A 20,641-nucleotide genomic window follows, 5' to 3' on the forward strand; every position below is an offset into this window, starting at 1 on the left:
GGGAAATCTTTCTGTGATTGGGGCTGAAAATGTATTCTTATTTTTGGACGAGATTAGAAAGAAGAATGTAAATACCAGTCGACTCCGCTTAATTCGGACACTTTGGTCCCGCTCACTTTTGGCCGAATTAAGCGGAGAAACGGCTTTGTCCGAATTAAGCGGAAAATCAATTGTTCGTTTCATGGTCATGCATAAAGGCAAAAAACGCATTTATAATACTGTATTGTTGCGTAATAAATGAATTACAGCTGCGCTATACTGCAGTAACTGGCACTGATCGCATAAAACGTCTTCGTTTACTTTAGTGAGCAGTTTCACTTTTTGTGCTAAACCTTTCTGTACAATTTTGTCCTACAAGATGGACGCAATTGTACCGAAGTAAAAGCGACTATGAAGCTGGCACGGCCTTATATGAGTTCATTGTCGATTGTTACTGCATCGATCGTCATTGTTTCACCATAATCACTCATAAATCATAATGCAATTGCATCTTGTCTTAAAACGAACGAAGTACTGTTTATTGTGCCATAACCTAACGATGGAATTGCGAACCTGTGTCCGAATTAAGCGGAGAATTGTCCGAATTAACAGGAGTTTTTTACGTTCAATTTTTACTTTTGTTCCGTTCCCGAGCATTTTGGCCGAATAAAGCGGTTGTCCGGTGTCCGAATTAAGCGGATTCGACTGTATTGAAATCGACTTCAAATTTTTCTTCTTTGTTTTCAACATTCCAGATTTTCATCATTTTCTTGGTGATTGCTTGGAATGGATCAAAGCTCCCGATATCGACTACCATCACATCCCCAAATATTTCATCAAGTTGATAAAAGCATTAACTAACTAACATAACACAAAACCCTCACACCCTTGTTTGAAATAAGTTAGTCCATTTTTCACATATTAATTATATCATTGTTTTCTATATCATGGAATAGTAAAACTGCCACGTTCCATTTTTGGTTAATGCACTTTACAACTGCTAATACTACGTTTAAATACTTTTTGTAATAATTTTACTATTAACCCTTTTGATGGCCTACATATAAATATGTACTGTATTTCAGCGTTTACGGCATCAGCTAGCTCCTTTCATTAACCAGATCACACATAGTTATACCACACAAATATTCAGAATGCACTCTTTACTACACGGTAACCATAAACTGGAAGGCGTTGATAATAAGAGAAAGAAAGTATAATATATGTCACTGCATGCACAGAAGTATACTTTATATTGTTAAATACAACAAAATACGGAAAAATAAAGAAATATGAGGTTAATGCCGAGAAAAAGTTTTGCTGTATGGAATATCAGGCGATGAATCGCTGCTGCTCAAACACGAAGCAAATTGTGTTGAAGGCCACACCAAATTACGAGAAGACAAAGTGTGATTATATACTGGGTATTTGAACGGGTATTTCAGCGGTAAGTCAGCTGCGTAAAACAAAATTTATTTGTATAGTATAATTCTCATACAGTCAATCAAATTAAAAGCTTAATGACTACTTTGAAACAAATTACCGTATACCAGGGCTGCAAATAAACAAAAACAGTTGTTTTAAAACATAAAAAATCTTCCTACTTCTACAATACATAACCCTGCCTTTTAGGCGTCGTAATACAATACTGTGCTAGAAACGTATTGACAAAGTAGGCTATATAATTAATATGCTTGTAAAAAGAATAGCCGAAGAGTAGGACTTGACAAGTATGAAGATCGTAAAAAAACGGGTCTGGCACAGCATACAGTTACAACCTCTTGTCGATAACGTATCTTGTAAAAAACAAGGCATTAAGTGACACTAATCCAAGTGGACATTAGCTAAACATTGGAAGCACAAGTCAGTGATAAAAACAAGTTTTAATGGTTGCGATGCAAGTCAAATCGCTAACAGCGCATGTCCAAGTCAAGTCAAGCCATATTGCTTAATACATTCGTAAGCCAAGCCAGTAACGTTTACCAGGTCCAAGTCAGCTTCGCCCAGTAAAAAAGCAATTCACTATTAACAATTTACCTTTCGTTTAAGGTCAGTTATAAATGGCATTCTGGATACTCGTGACGTTATTATAAGCATAAGATCTGATTTTATTTGTTTCGGACCTTTTGCACATTCAATAGGATACTGTATATCGCATGGTTATTTTTGAATAAATTCTTTAACAAACATAAAAAGCGATTCTATAATAATTTGTATTATTTTGTTTTGTAACTAGAGTCAAGTCAACCAAAATTCTCCACGTTAACATGACTCTTATAAACAACATGACACAAGTCAAGTCTTGTTGAAACTCGAGTCTTTCTACCTCTGGTCCGAGCAGATCAAGCGAAATGAATGGTAATTAAAAAGACGTTCGTGTGTTACCAGTCTAATCAAACACCCACCACTGTCCTTTCAGTCTAATTTTAAAAATATATTTCGTTAAAACAACCTAATCAGTTATCACTAATTTCATAGAGGTGTGCATCCTACCGAATAATGATTGATTCTAACACCAAAGAATCTCTGACATTGGAAAAAGTGTGCTGGGGAAAACAAAAATTAATAATCATAATCTTCGTAGTGGATGTCTACTAAATTTTGAATAGAGTGTTAAAAACCTGGTACGACATTTTGAACACACCTCGCAAGAATTTACGTGCTCGTAAACGAAGCTTTTTATCACAAATTCTTTCCGAACTATATCGAAGCGTATCTTATCTAAACTGACCTTCACGCCAGTTAGCGACACGTTTAAATAAAGTTTCTTACATTTCACCAGACAGGGACCAGTCTTTTTACATATTACAGTACGTAAATGAATTACACGAATCAACTGCTAAGGTTTGAATACTAAATGACACAAAAACAATACAGCAATGTAGTTACTGCAATGAACGCTTCACTATACAAAAATCCTTTCTTTGAGCGACCGTTCTTTGTGCAATTACATCATGTTTTGACGCATTCTCTCGAATGTGTCAGTTAGATCCGAGTCTGATAACGGTTTTAGTCAAAACAGCAACTTCTCTTTAGAGGCCGTCAGACAAGGAAAACTAATGTCTCTATGCTTTTGTTCGACTCTTACGTAAGGCTTTAGAAAACCTGTTTAGACCAATCAGAAGGCAGTATGGTTGTTGTCGGTTTCTGGCCTGGGAATTGCGTGCCTCAATGTCCTAAGACGCGTGCAGAATTAGGCTAAAAATTGCCATGAAAGTAGCTAATATCTTCTTTTTGGCCAAAAATACTAGTTTCGATGTTGCGCCTCCGTTAAAAAAGTTTGAATCATAGTTTTTTGATGGCATTTTATGTCCAAAGCATACCATAGCGGCATGCAAAGTTTCAGAGAGCCCATGAAGGATTTTTCGATTTTCGGTAAACGTTTTTTTTAAATTAAATTCACTGTATAATAGAACAAACAAGAATTTTATGCATTTTCTGGTGTTTGACGGCGCCTTCAGAACTGACCACACATAATTCATTCATAAGGTCGAAACGCTAAATATGCCATTGACAAGCCTTACGTGCGAGACAAAGGTCACAATGTTAGTTTGCGGTCCATGACATTGCTACTGCAGTTTCTATCTGCCTCTCATGTCGTAGTGTATGTCATTAAGAATGTCGCGGGCATAGTAGCCCTAGTAGGAGTTCCGCAAAACCGTCACTGTCAACCCTATTCTAACTAGGCTTGGCTTCTCCCGCACACAGTCATAGCAAAACGTGGCGTACAGTTGCATTGTTTGCTGTAGAAACTTGAAATTTGGTGACTTTTCATAAAAAATGTTCAGCTATCTGTCCATGTTTGTTTGATAAAGTTGGATTTTGTAATTTTTGAGATATTGCGATATTTTCATAATTTTGCTCTGCTCTCAGCATTGAAGCGTATTACTCATTTACGCACCAATAACTTGACTAACTATTCTCTTTCGTTCTCTTCTCGCGGTCAGCTGGTTTTCTGCACAGCGGGGGCGCGGCGTAACAAGAAGAATTTCTAGAAATGTGTGACTTTTAGAAATACTTAATTTACACTAAATTCACTTTCTTTAGTTTTACAATTATGATGTATACAGGAAGCCAGTTGATGTTTCTACTAACCTGTAAAAATCCGATCAGTTTACGACGTATAGTTTTCTAGTAATTAACGATTGAAAATGTGTGTGCGGGGTCGGCCACACCTACTTTTTTAGTAAACTCGCGAGCCTGGTTAGGATAGGGTTAAGGTAACGTTTGCTAACAGATAGGTAGAAATACCCAAAGAGTCTGAAATAGGCCAGGGGACCTGACCACACCACGCAATTACTTACGTGCTCGTAAGTGACGCATTTACTCGGAAATTTTCTCCAAGCTATTATGAAGGGTAAAATGCGGCTTCCTACCACCCTTGAACGCTAAGTTCTGCCTGTTGGGTCATAGGGAACAAATCCTAGGCTAGTGCAAATAACAGCCTGCATATAGCAATAAAAGCATATCTTACTTTCTGAAGTGAAATTAACAAAGAAAGTATCCAACAGCTTTATCCGATGCGCAATTAAGCGGAGAATATAGGCTTGGTAAGACATTATTCATCACGCCACTAACACGAGTTCGCAAAATGTCGAGGTTTCCTCAGGTAGAGTAGAGCCTATGCCCTACACGCTATACTCTATGTTACACTAAACTTATATCATTTGCATGAAGTTACCATTAATTTTTGAACACTAATCTGGACAAAAAATGGAGCAAAGTAGCTATAGCAATGTATGTATCACCACATAAAATTTCTTTGCTTTAGCATCCCTTCTTTTTGTAAATCCCAGACGTTTTGACGCATTCTCTCGTATGTGTCAGAAACATGCGGGCCAGATACGAATTCTGTTCGGAGTAGCAATTTTCCACACTGGTTTGCGTTTCCTACCAAAATTACGTAACTCTTGGTAAGGTCGAGATAAACTTGTGTTTTTCAGACGCAAACTATAACTTACAACCAGTCGTGTATTTAGAATTAAGTTAGGGAAGCAAAAGTTTTTGAAAACCGGGTCTAAAATTTCTGCGTTTGGCCACCTCACCAAAACGGATTAAATGAGCTCACCTGTGTAAGGGTCCGAGGTTTGAAATATTTCCACCTACCATTTTTTTTGACGTAACGTAAAATCAATAAATTAAACTATGAACCTGTAATTAGTTACGTGCAAAGGTGAGCCCAATACTCGATTCCAAGCATTGGGGGATGAGAAGTTAAGGCTCTCATTGTCCTTGGCCAACGGCATTAATGAGAGTAGGATGACCAGTTTATTTGAACACCATTTGCTTATGACTACCCATGTTATTTTACCCGGGGTGTTGGTCAGAAAACTCGTTCAAAAATCTCCACTGCGTGGAATTTGACCCTGGATCTGATGAATACAATTGCCTCAACCACTCGGTCAAGGGTATCCGTCTTTCAGTACAGTGTGCATTGTACTGATAAAAGTTTGGGGACGTATGAAATGTTGGTACACATGATGTATCTTTCGATGATTAAATGAAATACTTACGGAAATGGAACTGTGTCAATCCCCTTAATCTTGCGATATTGTCGTCATCCGAGTCGCTATCTGACAGATCTCTACATAATTTCACAATTACCTTTGCAAAATGAACGTATGTCTACGAGCACAAGCATGAATACTTTAACGCCAATGCACGATGTTAAAACACTTACGGAAATATACACATTTGCTGCTTTGACAACGAGCCATGTGAGACCCGCTGTTGGGAAGGACAGTGCGATAATGATGGTATATTTTTTGTCAAATATTGACAAGAGCTAGACTGCTGATCCGAGAAAGTCTCTGTGTGAATGGGCCTCACATTACGTCTTTTAGAAATTCCATCGCCTTTCTTAGTATAATGAAATCAAATTTATTAAAAAGCATAAAAGTCATTTGATGGCTTTCGAATTAGATGGCTGGAAAATTTGATGGCTGGAAAATCAGCAGAATATCTTTAACTGTCGTGTTTGCTCTCATGATTGCCTAGTGCAAATTTTCATGCTGCTTAACAACTTTTTGCAGGCAAACAATACTTTTTCCTTTCAAGAATCAGGCTAACGATGATATTAGTAAAAATAGTCATGCTGGATTAAATAAAGTTTGCTACTGGAGTAACAACACTAAGGATCTGTTTGAAGCAGCTGTGTCCAATCCGTAGCAGTAGAAAGATAAGGCCCAGTTAAAGGTTTGTATCATCATGTAAGCACAGTATAAGGAACAATGGTTATTAGTATTTTATTTCATAACCAGCAAACAGTTGTTAAGCAAACTCATGGAACGGGAATTCACCAAACCAAATCAATTTTATCCTAGAACAAATTACCGACTTACTTTATTAAATTATTTTTTGCCCACAAACACAGAATGCTAATAATAACTGTTTTTGCCCATAACTCTTTCATGCGTAGATACTTTCAGCTACTGGCAAACAATTTTTCTAATCTCTAACTGCTGTAACGAAAAAGTGACATTAGTCAGATAAATTTTTCCAGCTCTAATTTGAATGAAGTTGCCCAGTTATTGACTTTACAGCCGGTAAGCTAAAGCCTATGAGCATTACTTGATGCAGAACAGGTGGCCTTGCTTGATTGGTTTTGTAACTGGTAGTGCTCGGCTGCATGGAAACAGAACGAAGGTTTTTTGAAGAAGATGCGTCATAATGGAACCAGTTATCTACAGTCATAAACCAATGTAAATTATCATGAATATGATACCTAATATTATCACTAATATAACAATGATGATAATAATATATCTTATTACATGGAATACATATCACTGATACAGCGAAAACATCTTATTTCTTGGATTTGTTTTGCAATTGCATTTGAAGTGCTTACAGTATAAAGGTGTTAAGTTAGACTTGAAAACTTTTTAGGCAGTGTAACAGAAACCAAAATATATTAATTCTCTTATTTTAACGTTTTTGCAAACTTAGAGTGCCATCCCTTGAAGGTTAACAATTTTATGTCATTGAAATTCTGTTGAATCACTCACTCTTAGTTAAAAGATGTTATGTTTCGCACTAACAACATATCACAAAATATAAAAATGTGACATAACAGCTTTCTGTTGGAAGTGCTTCAACTGTAAAATTTCATATCAATATTACTCTTGTGAGTAACTCAAAAACAGTGTGCAGAAAATTAAATATTTAGTAAAAATTGACCTGTACCTATGAATTGAGTTTGATTAGATCTCTCTGGCGGGGTATCATAACTCTGATGAAACTGACTTTCATCTTCTTTGTTTCTGTCCTTGCAATTCTGCTCCAAATACTCAGCAATAGATTTCACAATAGCATTTGCATTCCTATATTTCCAAACAATGCAAGTTATTCATTACATTATCCAAATTCTTAATCAAAAAAGGAAAGACGAAGGGGGTCAATACAACAAAATCAAGGACAGTATATTACTGTAAACTAAAGGCAAACCAGGCTGTAACATTTGTCATTTAAATTGTAGATAATGTAAAAATCATATGTGATATTTTTCAGTGAGGGTTAAATGTAAGGCTATGCATGCAACTGTTAAAGACTTGCCTCGCCGTAGTGTTATCAAAAGCTAAATATTCACGAGGATCTTCAAGTTTTGGTTGACCTTTGCACCTCAAAATGTTATTAACTTTTTCTTCATTTGAACTTCTTTTAGTTTCATGTTCTCTCACAACATTTTCTCCAGGTTGACTTTTACCTAAACAATACCAAAACTGATGGTTGTGAATAGTTTAAGCAGCAGAAAAAAACATGAATTGAATGAAAATACGCAATAAATCATCATCGGTCCAGTTTTAATCTGGTGGCTTCCTCGTTGACGAGGAATGCACCACTGTTTTGCATCTTTCTTCGCCCCTATTCCCAACTCAAAGGATTTTGAGCATCTTCCTTTCCCAAACAAGCCAACTTTCATCTCTTTCTCCACTCGTCGCTCTCTCGTTATCGATCGTCCTCGTTTTCTGTGACCATCTAACTTACACTTCAATTCTCTTTACATAATATCATTCTCATCTCTCTTCAACACATGTCCACATCATCTAACAATATTTGCTTCTGCCAAACCACTTACAGTTTCTTTTAACCTGAGCACATCCAGGAGCTTGGGTATTATGCTTCTATCCACCAACTTCACAACACACATCACTCTAACCATAACCCTTTCAGTTCTTCAAGATTACCACCTCATTTTCTCTTAGACACCATGTCTCACTACCACATAGCATAACTGACCTCACACAATTCCGTTCAACTGTAAAGAGTACCTTCTTCCCAACAACAATTCTTCCCATTCTGCAAGTTTTATCCATCCAAGCCTTGCTCTTATTGTACCTGCTGCCTCATGTATCCCACTAGAACTTAACCTTTTTCCTAGGTAACAAAATTCATTAACGTCTTCCACTCCATTACAAACCATAGCTTTTCCATCGATTCAACTAGTCCACTCACTATCATGCTGCTCATAGCACAAACAAAGTTCTTTGCCAAATTTTGCGTTACTCTTGATTTTAGCACAACTTCTATGTATCCAATTTCCACATTTCTTACATAGCACAGATTTTCACATTTCTCTTCTCCCATATGGATGTATTTTACTCACAGTAATTGTCCATCTGATCCACCATCACTTTCACCTTTCCAATGTAAAGGTTCATTACCTTGCCGTTAATTGCCTCTTTGCATTTCCTTACTTTTCTAGCTTAAATGTTCCATATTGTCACTTAACAGATCCAAGTCATCCTCAGACACAATTTCGCCCACAAAGTCTTCTCTTGCAGTTTCTGTGACCACATCCACTACAAAACACCTATAGTGACAGAAGAGATCTTTGGTGTAGTGTACTCCAGCTTTGACACAAAATTTCTCTGATAGCTGTGATCCAACTCGGAGTCTTGTCTTTGCTCCTACATGTTGACTCATAACTGCTTTTACCAAACTTCTGGTTTTCCTCAATCCCCACTCCAGCACATTTCTTGGAACTCTGTCAAATGCTTTTTCCAAATCTACAAAGCACATGTACAATTTTTCTTGTATTCTTCTTACAGTAAAAATTGCATTTGTTGCTCTTTTTCCTGGCATAAACCCAAATTGCATTATCAAATCTGTATTTCTCAACGCTGGTATTCTTCTATCCCAGACCCTTTTCACAATCTTCATTGCATGCTACCAACAGTTTTACTTCTCTGTATAGTCTGTGCACCACAACTCATCGAATTACCCTTTCCCTTGAAGATTGGTATTACTGTATCACACTAAACTTTCATTCATCTGGCATTCCTTCTTTTTTGTATTAAATTTTCATTGATAATAATTAATTCTTTTACACAACCTAAAACTTACAAGGTTTTGATGATTTGATAAATGTGTAACCCCTCTCTGAATTAGTTATGTCTTTTTCAGGAACATGACTCTCAGTTAGTGTTGAGTGCAATGATGTATCTGGAATTGATACAATTTTACAAAACTATCAAAATTAATTTTGTAACTTTAGACATAAACAGGGGTGATACTTGCCTGAGCTGGAACAATGAAAAATATCTTGTAAATCAACATCAGAACTCAATATGTCATCATCTGTAGTCTTTTTAGAAAATTCAGAAAAAAAAGATGGTTCTGTGTAAAAGTGCAGGACAGCACATTGGTTTTATTTATAATATGGGTGTTTAATACTGCAATATCATTAATTTTTTTAACAAAATGGTTTCTATTGGAGCAGAGCTGTTTTATAACTCAAACACATTTGCTTGAAAACTATCATAAATCTGTTTAGTCACAGCTCACAGGCTTCTCACTCTCTCTATTGGTGATCCAGTACATTGAAAAATAAGCAACAACAGCAAAAGAAGTTATAACTATAATAAAGTCAACTTTAATAAGATACGGATGATGCGACTGCAGGCAAAAAAATATAAGGACTCGGATCACAGTGGAACAGGCTAGTTGACAGATCACCGAATTTTTCTGCTGTTGTAGAGTTTGATATTGCACAAAAACGTTTTTTTTATGAAATTAAGATAACTGAATTAGATTCTAGCCACCACAGGACTTCCATTCCATTAGGGATATTTCAAAGCACTCTTGCTAAACCAAATACTAGTGATTCAGCAATATTGTGCTTCCTTATTTTAAAATTTTACCTTCCTTTTCTAAATGAAGAGTATTGGAATTTGCAGTAGATGTGTCTGATTGAACTCTCGTCAATTTCACCTGTTTTTCAGAAACTTTGCAAAGGCTGGTATTAGAATTTTCTGAATGAACAATAACTAATAACAATAAATACTTGAGAGAAATAAGTTCTATACACAAAAGGTTTTACCACGTTTAGAAAAAAAAACTGTCAGGCACGTGATGCTATATGCCTAGGTACTTAAGCTGATGCATTTAACTAATTGTATTTGCATACAGTATTATACTTGATTAGGCTGAATAGGACCAGATAATAAAATTTTATAAGATAGTTTTGTTCTAGGGTAAGTGATTTTCTAATAATTCTCTGCTTACCACTTTTACTGAAGGCCAGCCAACACTACAAAATTCAAACTTAAATTAAATGGTGGATATAACTGTCACAATCAAAATCCTCCAAATGTAATGTAAAACGGTAAACCCCCGACTATTTTGTAAGCAATTTAATTTATGTACCAATTGGTTGCTTAGCCATTCTGCTGTAAGTCTGAAGCTCAGTTCATGCGTGCTATGCTTTTCGCAGTGCCCCACATGGTAATTACGTGGTGCACATGCTTTTGTTTGACTATAATGGGTCATTTTACTCTACTTTTCACCAGTTGTAATACACCATTACACGCGGTAATTAACTTGTGACAATAAAGATCAGAAATTTGAGCAGAAAAAGTTATTTTCACCTTTCAGTGAGTTCTTACTGATCTTTGTTAAAAAAATGCTAAGTTTGTACAAGAATTAAAGAGCACCATCAAAATTTTACTGAGCAAAAGTTGGTATTTTTAATAATGAACAATAAGTATTAAGATCATTAAAATATAAAAGTAATTGCTGAAAGAAAATATAGTAACTATAAAAACTCATTAAACTGCCATACCGAAGCTAGTTAAAGCACTAGCCGCTTCATCTTTGAGGGAAGATGCATAACAAACTTTTGAAGCTGTCATCAGTTTCGTTCGTTCGATTGCATAATCAATTAGCCATTGACGCTTTCTTTTGATGGAATCTGTGAGTGACATTTCCAATATACAGTACATTACCCAAATGAATTATTATATACCTCATACCAGAAGTAATGATAATGTGTAGGAATGATTTAATCAATCACATCTATGGGTCTACCAGAATTCCAGAGTTTATTAATGCCATGTTTAAGTTTCTCTCCAGCTTTTCGAAGTACACGGCGATGAGATGGTTTTATTGGTGACCCACCAACTGATTTCTAAATTTAACACATAAATAAGTGGTATGAAGTCAAATGTCAATTTTTAAGTAAATTATGTTCTTTAATATATAGAATAATATACATTTAATAACTTAAAATTTAAATAAATATCCTGCCACAACACAGTTTCCCAGAATGCAAAGTTTCTGGAGTGTGTGTCTATTATTATCTAAGTTGCCCTACGTGAGGAGTGGTAAAGTTTTTGCAGCTTTTGACTAATACATTTAAGCCTTTATTTTATTTGTTGCCTAAAGGCATTTATTTTATTTTTTCCATTTATGCTTAATTAGTTTTCTAACTTATTGTTTTCAACAAAGAATATATATACCAGTGAAATATCGTGAACAGCAGATAACAAGCACAAGATTTAACCAGTCTGTTACACAATAATATAACACTTATTGTTTCAACTGAAAGTTTTATGCAATATCATCATTTGTGTTTCTGTTATTAAAAAATAAGACTCGGCCTTCAGTTACAAAACGTTAAACAAAGTCAGATAATTTATAACTTTCAATCTGCAGAAAACTTTGGGAAATCCTGGCTCTAGAGCTGGTTATAATTCAGAATTTCAGCCGCAGAACTATGATCAAGAAGTGTTATAATATATATATACATAACTATCTAATTTTGTCAAATGTTATTAAGAGTAATGGAAGTTTGCTTTCTGTGTAGCTGCACCACCGCTGCACCACCGCTGCACCACAGCTGATTTCAGTTTTGGGGTAGACATCAATGCTAGTGCAGTTGCAATTACATTGTCATTTCAAATATGGTCTTTATCACAGCAGAACCTTGTGCCCATGCGTTAGATTGAAAGGTGTTATTAACTTATTATACCTTTCGTACTTCAAATAAACAAGCTTTTACCTTACTTTCATTTAGGATGGTCAGAGTATTTCACTGAAAAGTATGTGTTGAATGGCCTAATGCAGTGGCTTCCAAATGGTGCGCTGCAAAGCTTGTTTCTAAATGTTATTTTTTTGGAAAAGCACACAAGTTAGACACAGGCTTTAGTGAAACCAATTTCCGGATTGTTTTATGTCACAATGCACTCAGTGTTGAGTGCAAATAATGCATAGCGGTAAAACTGCAACCAGCTTCATTATAAAACATAAGCTGTACTTACTGTAATTGTCTGTTTTGATTTAATGTAAATTTTTAAGGTTTCCTTTGATTATGATTTCAAACCATTACATAGGGAGCTGCTGCAAAAATTGTTTGGGAACCACTGGCCTAGTGGCAAAGCAACCGGCCAACATCTGAGAGGTTGTCGGCTTGAGCCTTGAAAGCATACGGCTATGTCTCAGTGAGACACAAAAAAACATGGCTGCAGGTGCCAAGGTGGGCACAAAAACTGGCTTCACTTGCCTTCCTGCATAAGCAGGCTAAGTCCACAAATGAAAAACCATGCTATAATCACAGTTAATACAAAAAGGCCCACAAAAAATTCATTACAGGTACAGCAAACACACAAACAAATTTCGGACTAAAATGGTTCTTCTTCAGAGGAATAACATAAGTGCAAATACGAAATAACTATAAGGAAACATTCCAGAAAGTGTTTAGACAGTTATCACTAAGGTAACTGTGGTGCAAAATCGACAAAATGAATGGAGATAAAGTGTTGGTAACTTTGCTCTCATGTACACACATAATACAGTATTAATTATCATAGAAGGCTGAGTTATATTTTATGACCTTGTGCTACAGCTTAACCTATTCAAGCCCCTGTTTTCTTTGTTTGGCACTGGGCCAATTAATCATTAAAATTTTGTATTACCTCAACCATATCTTAGTATTACAGACCAACACACAATCTGTAATTACACAAAGACTTTAATTTGTAGTTAATTATAGCATATTGGATGGACCAATATGAAACCAAACTGGAATAGATTTGCCAAATATTGCATGAACAAAACATTTTAAGAAACATGAACACTAACACAGCACCAACACTAAAATCCGAATAAAACACTGTCTATAAAATCATTGACTTTAGGTAAGAAATAATAAAGATGTCTTTGCTCCAGTAGAGACAAAATTTTATAAACAAAAGATCATTTACCAAACGACTTATAGTTCACAATCGCTACTTAATGAAATTCTATCAAAATAGAGCTAACTGTCTTGCGATTACTTCACACTGTAAGCCAAATTAGGCAACGTGTTGAAATTTTAAGGCTTGGTGCTGATACAAAGAGATTCAGTCTTTGTTTGTGTTGACTTTCATGATATTCATGTTCGCACAAAGCCAAATAGTTTTCCTGTCAGAATACCTCTAATATTCAGTTAAATGCTACAGACAGTGGACAAAGAAACAAGGCACATTGAACCTTCAAACTATGCTTGGCAGATCAAGTGGCTACCACTGGTAGGTTACCCTGAACTATAACCTTCAAATATAGCAATTATACACGTAAGCCCGTGACGCGACACTTAATCGAAAGACACTTTATCGAACGACACTTTATCGAACGACACTTTATCGAACGACACTTAATCGAACGACAGCTGATCGAAACGACAGATGATCGAAAGACACTTTATCGAACGACACTTTATCGAACCGACAGTTGATCAAACGACACTTTATCGAACCGACTGTTGATCAAAGCGACAGTTGATCGAATCGACTGTTGCTTCTCCCGCACACAGTCATAGCAAAACGTGGCGTACAATTGCATTGTTTGCTGTAGAAACTTGAAATTTGGTGACTTTTCATAAAAAATGTTCAGCTATCTGTCCATGTTTGTTTGATAAAGTTGGATTTTGTAATTTTTGAGATATTGTGATATTTATATCATTTTGCTCTCTCTCCGCATTGAAGCGTATTACTCATTTACGCACCAATAACTCGACTAACTATTCTCTTTCGTTCTCTTCTCACAGCGGGGGCGCGGCGTAACAAGAAGAATTTCTAGAAATGTGTCACTTTTAGAAATACCTAATTTACACTAAATTCACTTTCTTTAGTTTTACAATTATGATGTATACAGGAAGCCAGATGATGTTTCTACTAACCTGTACAAATCTCATCAGTCTACGACGCATAGTTTTCTAGTAATTAACGATTGCAAATGTGTGTGCGTGGTTGCCCACACCTAGTTTTTTTAGCAAACTCGCGAGCCTGGTTAGGATAGGGTTAAAAGATCCACAATTTATCGAAACAACTGACGATATGCACTGTTAAAAGAACGACAATTTATCGAAACAACTGACAATATGCACTGTTAAAAGCACGACAACTGACGAAGTGCACATTTCAATCGCATTCATTTAATTACAAGTTGTGTGCAATTGCTCGAAGATAACTTTTTATGTCAATATTCGTTGAGTCATAATTTTCGACTATGCTCTTCAGCCGTTGGTTGACAGCGTCGTAGCGCTTCTTCCGAGGTGGGCCAGCAATTCCAGCACTCAATTGCTCAATAAACATTTCGTTGGAACCTTGTTCCTGATTAATTTTTTTGACGAGTCTTCGAAGCGTCGGATGGAATATTGAGACACGCTTGCTGAACGCATTGTGCCTTCCTTCAATGCTATTATTCGTTCGTGGAAGGTCATCTTGAACCCGGTGGAAGACATTCCAACACCGGATAGGAAATAGAGGTTGACGACGATTCCTGCGACGCAATCGTCCAATCCAAGTAGTTTCGAAATAGTCAATGTATTCAGACAAGTGTTGCTCATCGTCGTCACTGAACGTGGCCAGGAAGTCCTCGAACCGTTGTACAACAAGAATTGAAAAAGCTGGGATAAAGACCACTTTCAAGAAGCTACTTTGTGTAAAAGTCAGGCAGCGATATGCCCCTTGCTATGAAATTTTGCCTTCAATTCCTTACTCTTTGTATCTATAACGACTAGTCTAGTCTACTGTACAGACAATCTCGTACTTAGTACAAGATACTTGGTCTACCGCCTTCGCACCAGTTTTATGGCGTAACAATAGACTAGTACGACGTACTTATGGCGTAACAATACAACAATTTTTTCAAACAGAGCTAACACTGCAGTTTGAAACTCAATAAGAAACGACGGGCCGTATTCTTCTGATAATTTATTAATATGTTTCGGGCCGGACGATTTCGCATGGCGGCCGGCCCGTCAACTTTAATGATAAAAATCGTCAACTTTATGATACAAATATAAAATATAGATATAAAATATAAATCGTCAACTTTATGATATATGCATCACAATTCATTAATGTACACCATTACAAAGACCGCACATCACAATGGCTTACTGTCTCAATGTTTGAGAAACACGCAAAAATCTTGCTTGAAGCTATTGTCAAAGTTTGTCGTTCGATCAACTGTTGGTTTGATCAACTGTGGGTTTGATAAAGTGTCGTTCGATCAACTGTCGGTTCGATAAAGTGTCGTTCGATCAACTGTCGGTTCGATTAACTGTCGTTCGATAAAGTGTCGTTCGATCATCTGTCGGTTCGATTAACTGTCGTTCGATAAAGTGTCGTTCGATAAAGTGTCTTTCGATAAAGTGTCATAGGACCACGTAAGCCATACGCCAGAGCATAATTAACATCAAGTAGCAATCTTGGGCATTGGACTGTTTAATTAAATTAACTAATTTAAATGCTTTCATTATTATCAGTGGATTTCTTAGTACAGTTTTATTCTGGAACAGCCCTGTATTTGCAATGATGGAAGACAGTTAACAAAAATGGCCAACCTAAACTATTAGATACTATTTAAGAGGGTTAAAATGTAAAAACTGTGTTGTTTAGAATGCCCTTAAGCCTCCCTAGCTAATTTTCTGTTTATGCAATTGCACATTACTCGCTGGCTGTGATTGAAAGTATGATACTCGACAGAAGTAAGCATGTAGAGCAGTGGTTCTCAACCGGGGGTCCGCGAAACGTTTTCAGGGGGTCCTTGAGAACTTCGAAATTTGCAACATAAAGTACGAGTTTTTAAAATTTTTTTACTGTTTATCATTGCTTTTTGAAATAGGCTGGAACATTTGCTTAATTGCCTATTGTGATGGGACAATACGAAAGCTTATTGAGATTTATCACCCGCAGGGAAGGCCTATTGTGATGCACTAGATTGCGGATTATACGAGAAGACAGCTGGATACAGTGATTTTAAGTTGCTGGAGATTGCACATAATCGCTTTCTCAGTTTTAGCTTGTAACTAGCAGCTTGTTGTGAGCAAGGTATAGATAACGCTTTGAAATAAATAAAAATATCCGCATAGTTTGATGTTATTGTGAATGAATAGCGCAGTTGTGCACCAAGACTATTAAGTAAAACTAAGCAAAGCAACATTTAAGTGCAGTCTCAGAACCCTTAGTTTGCTTAAACTTCAGGGGTCCGCCAACTGCTTTGACAGCACCAAAAGGGGTCCGCCAAGATCAGAAGGTTGAGAACCACTGATGTAGAGTATCAAGCAATACTCAACCAGTATATATACTAAGACTGACTTGACCCATCTCTTATTTTTTTACATAAAAAAGTTTTAAAAGTAGTCTGCATAGAGGGTTTGTTCGTAATCATGTGACAAAGTTGATCCCAAGTACTGGGTATGAACGCTATCGCCTGATTACTGGCTGTCTGAGTATGTAAGCAAAAAAATATCTCTACAACTTGGGTAGTGTCCCGACTCTCGAGCAAAAGTCTGAAGTCTTAGGTACTATGACACTTTATCGAAAGACACTTTATCGAACGACACTTTATCGAACGACAGCTGATCGAAACGACAGATGATCGAACGACTCTTTATCGAACGACAGTTAATCGAACCGACAGTTGATCGAACGACACTTTATCGAACCGACAGCTGATCGAACGACACTTTATCGAACCGACAGTTCAAGCAAGATTTTTGCGTGTTTCTCAAACATTGAGACAATAAGCCATTGTGATGTGCGGTCGTTGTAATTGTGTACATTAATGAATTGTGATGTATATATCATAAAGTTGACGATTTATATTTTATATCTATATTTTAGATTTGTATCATAAAGTTGACGATTTCGCATGGCGGCCGGCCCGAAACATATTAATAAGTTATCACAAGAATACGGCCTGCCGTTTCTTATTGAGTTTCAAACTGCAGTGTTAGCTCTGTATGAAAAAATTGTGGTATTGTTACGCCATAAAACTGGTGCGAAGGCGGTAGACCAGTATCTCGTACTAAGTACGAGATTGTCTGTACAGTAGACTAGACTAGTCGTTATAGATACAAAGAGTAAGGAATTGAAGGCAAAATTTCATAGCAAGGGGCATATCGCTGCCTGACTTTTACACAAAGTAGCTTCTTGAAAGTGGTCTTTATCCCAGCTTTTTCAATTCTTGTTGTACAACGGTTCGAGGACTTCCTGGCCACGTTCAGTGACGACGATGAGCAGCACTTGTCTGAATACATTGAATATTTCGAAACTACTTGGATTGGACGATTGTGTCGCAGGAATCGTCGTCAACCTCTATTTCCTATCCGGTGTTGGAATGTCTTCCACCGGGTTCAAGATGACCTTCCACGAACGAATAATAGCATTGAAGGATGGCACAATGCGTTCAGCAAGCGTGTCTCAATATCCCATCCGACGCTTCGCAGACTCGTCAAAAAAATTAATCAGGAACAAGGTTCCAACGAAATGTTTATTGAGCAATTGAGTGCTGGAATTGCTGGCCCACCTCGGAAGAGGCGCTACGACGCTGTCAACCAACGGCTGAAGAACATAGTCGAAAATTATGACTCAACGAATATTGACATAAAAAGTTATCTTCGAGCAATTGCACACAACTTGTAATTAAATGAATGCGATTGAAATGTGCACTTCGTCAGTTGTCGTGCTTTTAACAGTGCATATCGTCAGTTGTTTCGATAAATTGTGGTTCTTTTAATAAATTGTCGTTCTTTTAACAGTGCATATCGTCAGTTGTTTCGATAAATTGTGGATCTTTTAACCCTATCCTAACCAGGCTCGCGAGTTTGCTAAAAAAACTAGGTGTGGGCAACCACGCACACACATTTGCAATCGTTAATTACTAGAAAACTATGCGTCGTAGACTGATGAGATTTGTACAGGTTAGTAGAAACATCATCTGGCTTCCTGTATACATCATAATTGTAAAACTAAAGAAAGTGAATTTAGTGTAAATTAGGTATTTCTAAAAGTGACACATTTCTAGAAATTCTTCCTGTTATGCCGCCCCCGCTGTGAGAAGAGAACGAAAGAGAGTAGTTAGTCAAGTTATTGGTGCGTAAATGAGTAAACGAAAACGTTACGCTTCAATGCGGAGAGAGCAAAATTATATAAATATCACAATATCTCAAAAATTACAAAATCCAACTTTATCAAACAAACATGGACAGATAGCTGAACATTTTTTATGAAAAGTCACCAAATTTCAAGTTTCTACAGCAAACAATGCAACTGTACGCCACGTTTTGCTATGACTGTGTGCGGGAGAAGCAACAGTCGATTCGATCAACTGTCGCTTTGATCAGCTGTCGGTTCGATTAAGTGTCGTTCGATAAAGTGTCGTTCGATCAGGTGTCGCGTCACGGAAGTCTTAGGTATGTAATTAATTATACAATCATAAGTTTAATATGCTTAACTTAAGCTAAGCGCCGGCTAGGTTTTAAGTACCACAAACCAGTCAACACTGTGCTACACAACTGGTGTAAGATCGCGAAATTTGAAATATGAATGAAATATATACAAAAAAAATATACACTCAACTAAATATATAAAAAAATCATGCAAGTTAGCATACAATCTTTGCACTGGCTACATGATGCATGGCAGGTTGTGATGATTTAGCTCTTTTTCGTTTTTTCCTTCGTCGTCTTTTCAGTAATTTATTCAAACCCGGTGAATCCAAGTGTTCCCTCATTTGTGAAAAAAACTTATGTTTGTCATCAATTTCCTTATGCCTCATTGTCGTATTGCAACTTCCAAACTTTCACAATATGAATACTCCCTAACTGACTGGCTTTTGTCCAAAGTACATCTGCAAAGCCATAAATAAAAAAGCTACATATCAAAGTTGTCCACTACAAACATATGTAGAAATTAAGGTGAGGTAAAATGTTAGGCTTCAACCTGATAAGAAACTTTCACAGTCCAATAAAACTGTTTTCATTGCTATCCAACATGATAAAACAGGTGCACAGATCAGACTTTCACATATCTTGTCAGAATTTAGAGGTGAATGTTTAAACTGAAATATACCGGCGGGTTCTACTAAAAAAACTAACACAGTGGACCGATGAGGACATGAAAAATGCTGTTGATAAATTTCAGAAGTTATAAAGGGAATTGCCGAAGTATTGCAGCTAATTATAACATGAATGGAAGCATTTTACGCAAAGGTAGATTTGCTAGGTAGACACCGCGTAAACTTGTTTATGCAGCAAAACAAAATCTCGCTGAAGAAGGCAAACCTCATTAGTGCAGCGCAACATTTATTTTTTTCCTGTCTACAACATATCAAAGGTTCCTCGGGGATAGAACTGGGAAAACGAAGAAAGTGGCGTGTTTGCTGCAGTTAAGCATGTATTGATGTCAACCAATGATGTCAAGTCTATTTATTATTTTTTGATGCTTTTTTTCTTTTTTATCAGGTGTTGTGCCCAACCTGTTTTGTTTTTCTTTAGTGTGTAGAGTCTCACATGTTTTAATTTTGCTCAGGTGTTACGCCTCACTTGCGTTAATTATTTTCATTATGCTTTACTAATTCAATAAATTACCTAAGTCCTTAAAGGTGAAAAACATCGTCTTACTCTATTGTTGTACTCATCAATTTTATTAGTTTAAGCGACGCAATTCGATAAGGGTTCATGAATAAGGTCATCCGATACAGAATAAGTTGTAAAAGGTCACACGCCAAGGAATTCAGAGGCAGATAATTGATTTTGATATTAACAGCACGTCATTATATTGTTGGCAGACAATACTATTTGCGATATTTACATTTTACCTTCACCAAACATAATACATATTAAAAAAAAACTAGTGAGTCTTAATTAGAACCGTAAGTTGCATTGCAACTTAATAGCATTAGGCCTACGAAGCAATAAACAAAGAAAGTTGCAGATTTATCAGAGTGAGTAATTAATTTCTAAGCTAGCCGCGAATAGTCATAAAGTATAGTTGTACGTTATCATATTTATGCCTAATTAGGACGTTTGACCAGACATGTATTTTTCACACTTTATAAATATAGTCTTGGTCTTATTTCACTCCTTGATGATCTTGTTCCGATATATTTGATT

At 36.5% G+C, this 20,641-nt stretch overlaps 1 protein-coding gene across 2 annotated transcripts; it reads right to left on the reverse strand.

Moving 5' to 3' along the window:
* Window positions 1-1,127: 1,127 nt before the first annotated feature.
* On the reverse strand, window positions 1,128-19,396 carry LOC143459864 (uncharacterized). 2 transcript variants are annotated; one of them, XM_076957168.1, is made up of 12 exons: window positions 19,141-19,396; window positions 11,287-11,386; window positions 11,042-11,170; window positions 10,122-10,232; window positions 9,499-9,597; window positions 9,325-9,423; window positions 7,534-7,684; window positions 7,165-7,301; window positions 6,550-6,662; window positions 5,660-5,838; window positions 5,493-5,563; window positions 1,128-1,435 (listed from the first exon to the last, which is right to left on the reverse strand). In XM_076957168.1, the coding sequence occupies exons 1-12, from the start codon at window positions 19,303-19,305 to the stop codon at window positions 1,278-1,280; spliced, it is 1,512 nt and encodes a 503-aa protein (XP_076813283.1). In that variant the 5' UTR covers window positions 19,306-19,396; the 3' UTR covers window positions 1,128-1,277. The 2 variants fall into 2 exon arrangements, with proteins under 2 accessions (XP_076813283.1, XP_076813284.1); XM_076957169.1 differs by lacking the exon at window positions 19,141-19,396 and adding an exon at window positions 12,260-13,939.
* Window positions 19,397-20,641: the final 1,245 nt, after the last annotated feature.

This window comes from Clavelina lepadiformis, chromosome 5 (assembly GCF_947623445.1).
Source record: "Clavelina lepadiformis chromosome 5, kaClaLepa1.1, whole genome shotgun sequence".
Classification (NCBI taxonomy): Eukaryota; Metazoa; Chordata; class Ascidiacea; order Aplousobranchia; family Clavelinidae; genus Clavelina; species Clavelina lepadiformis.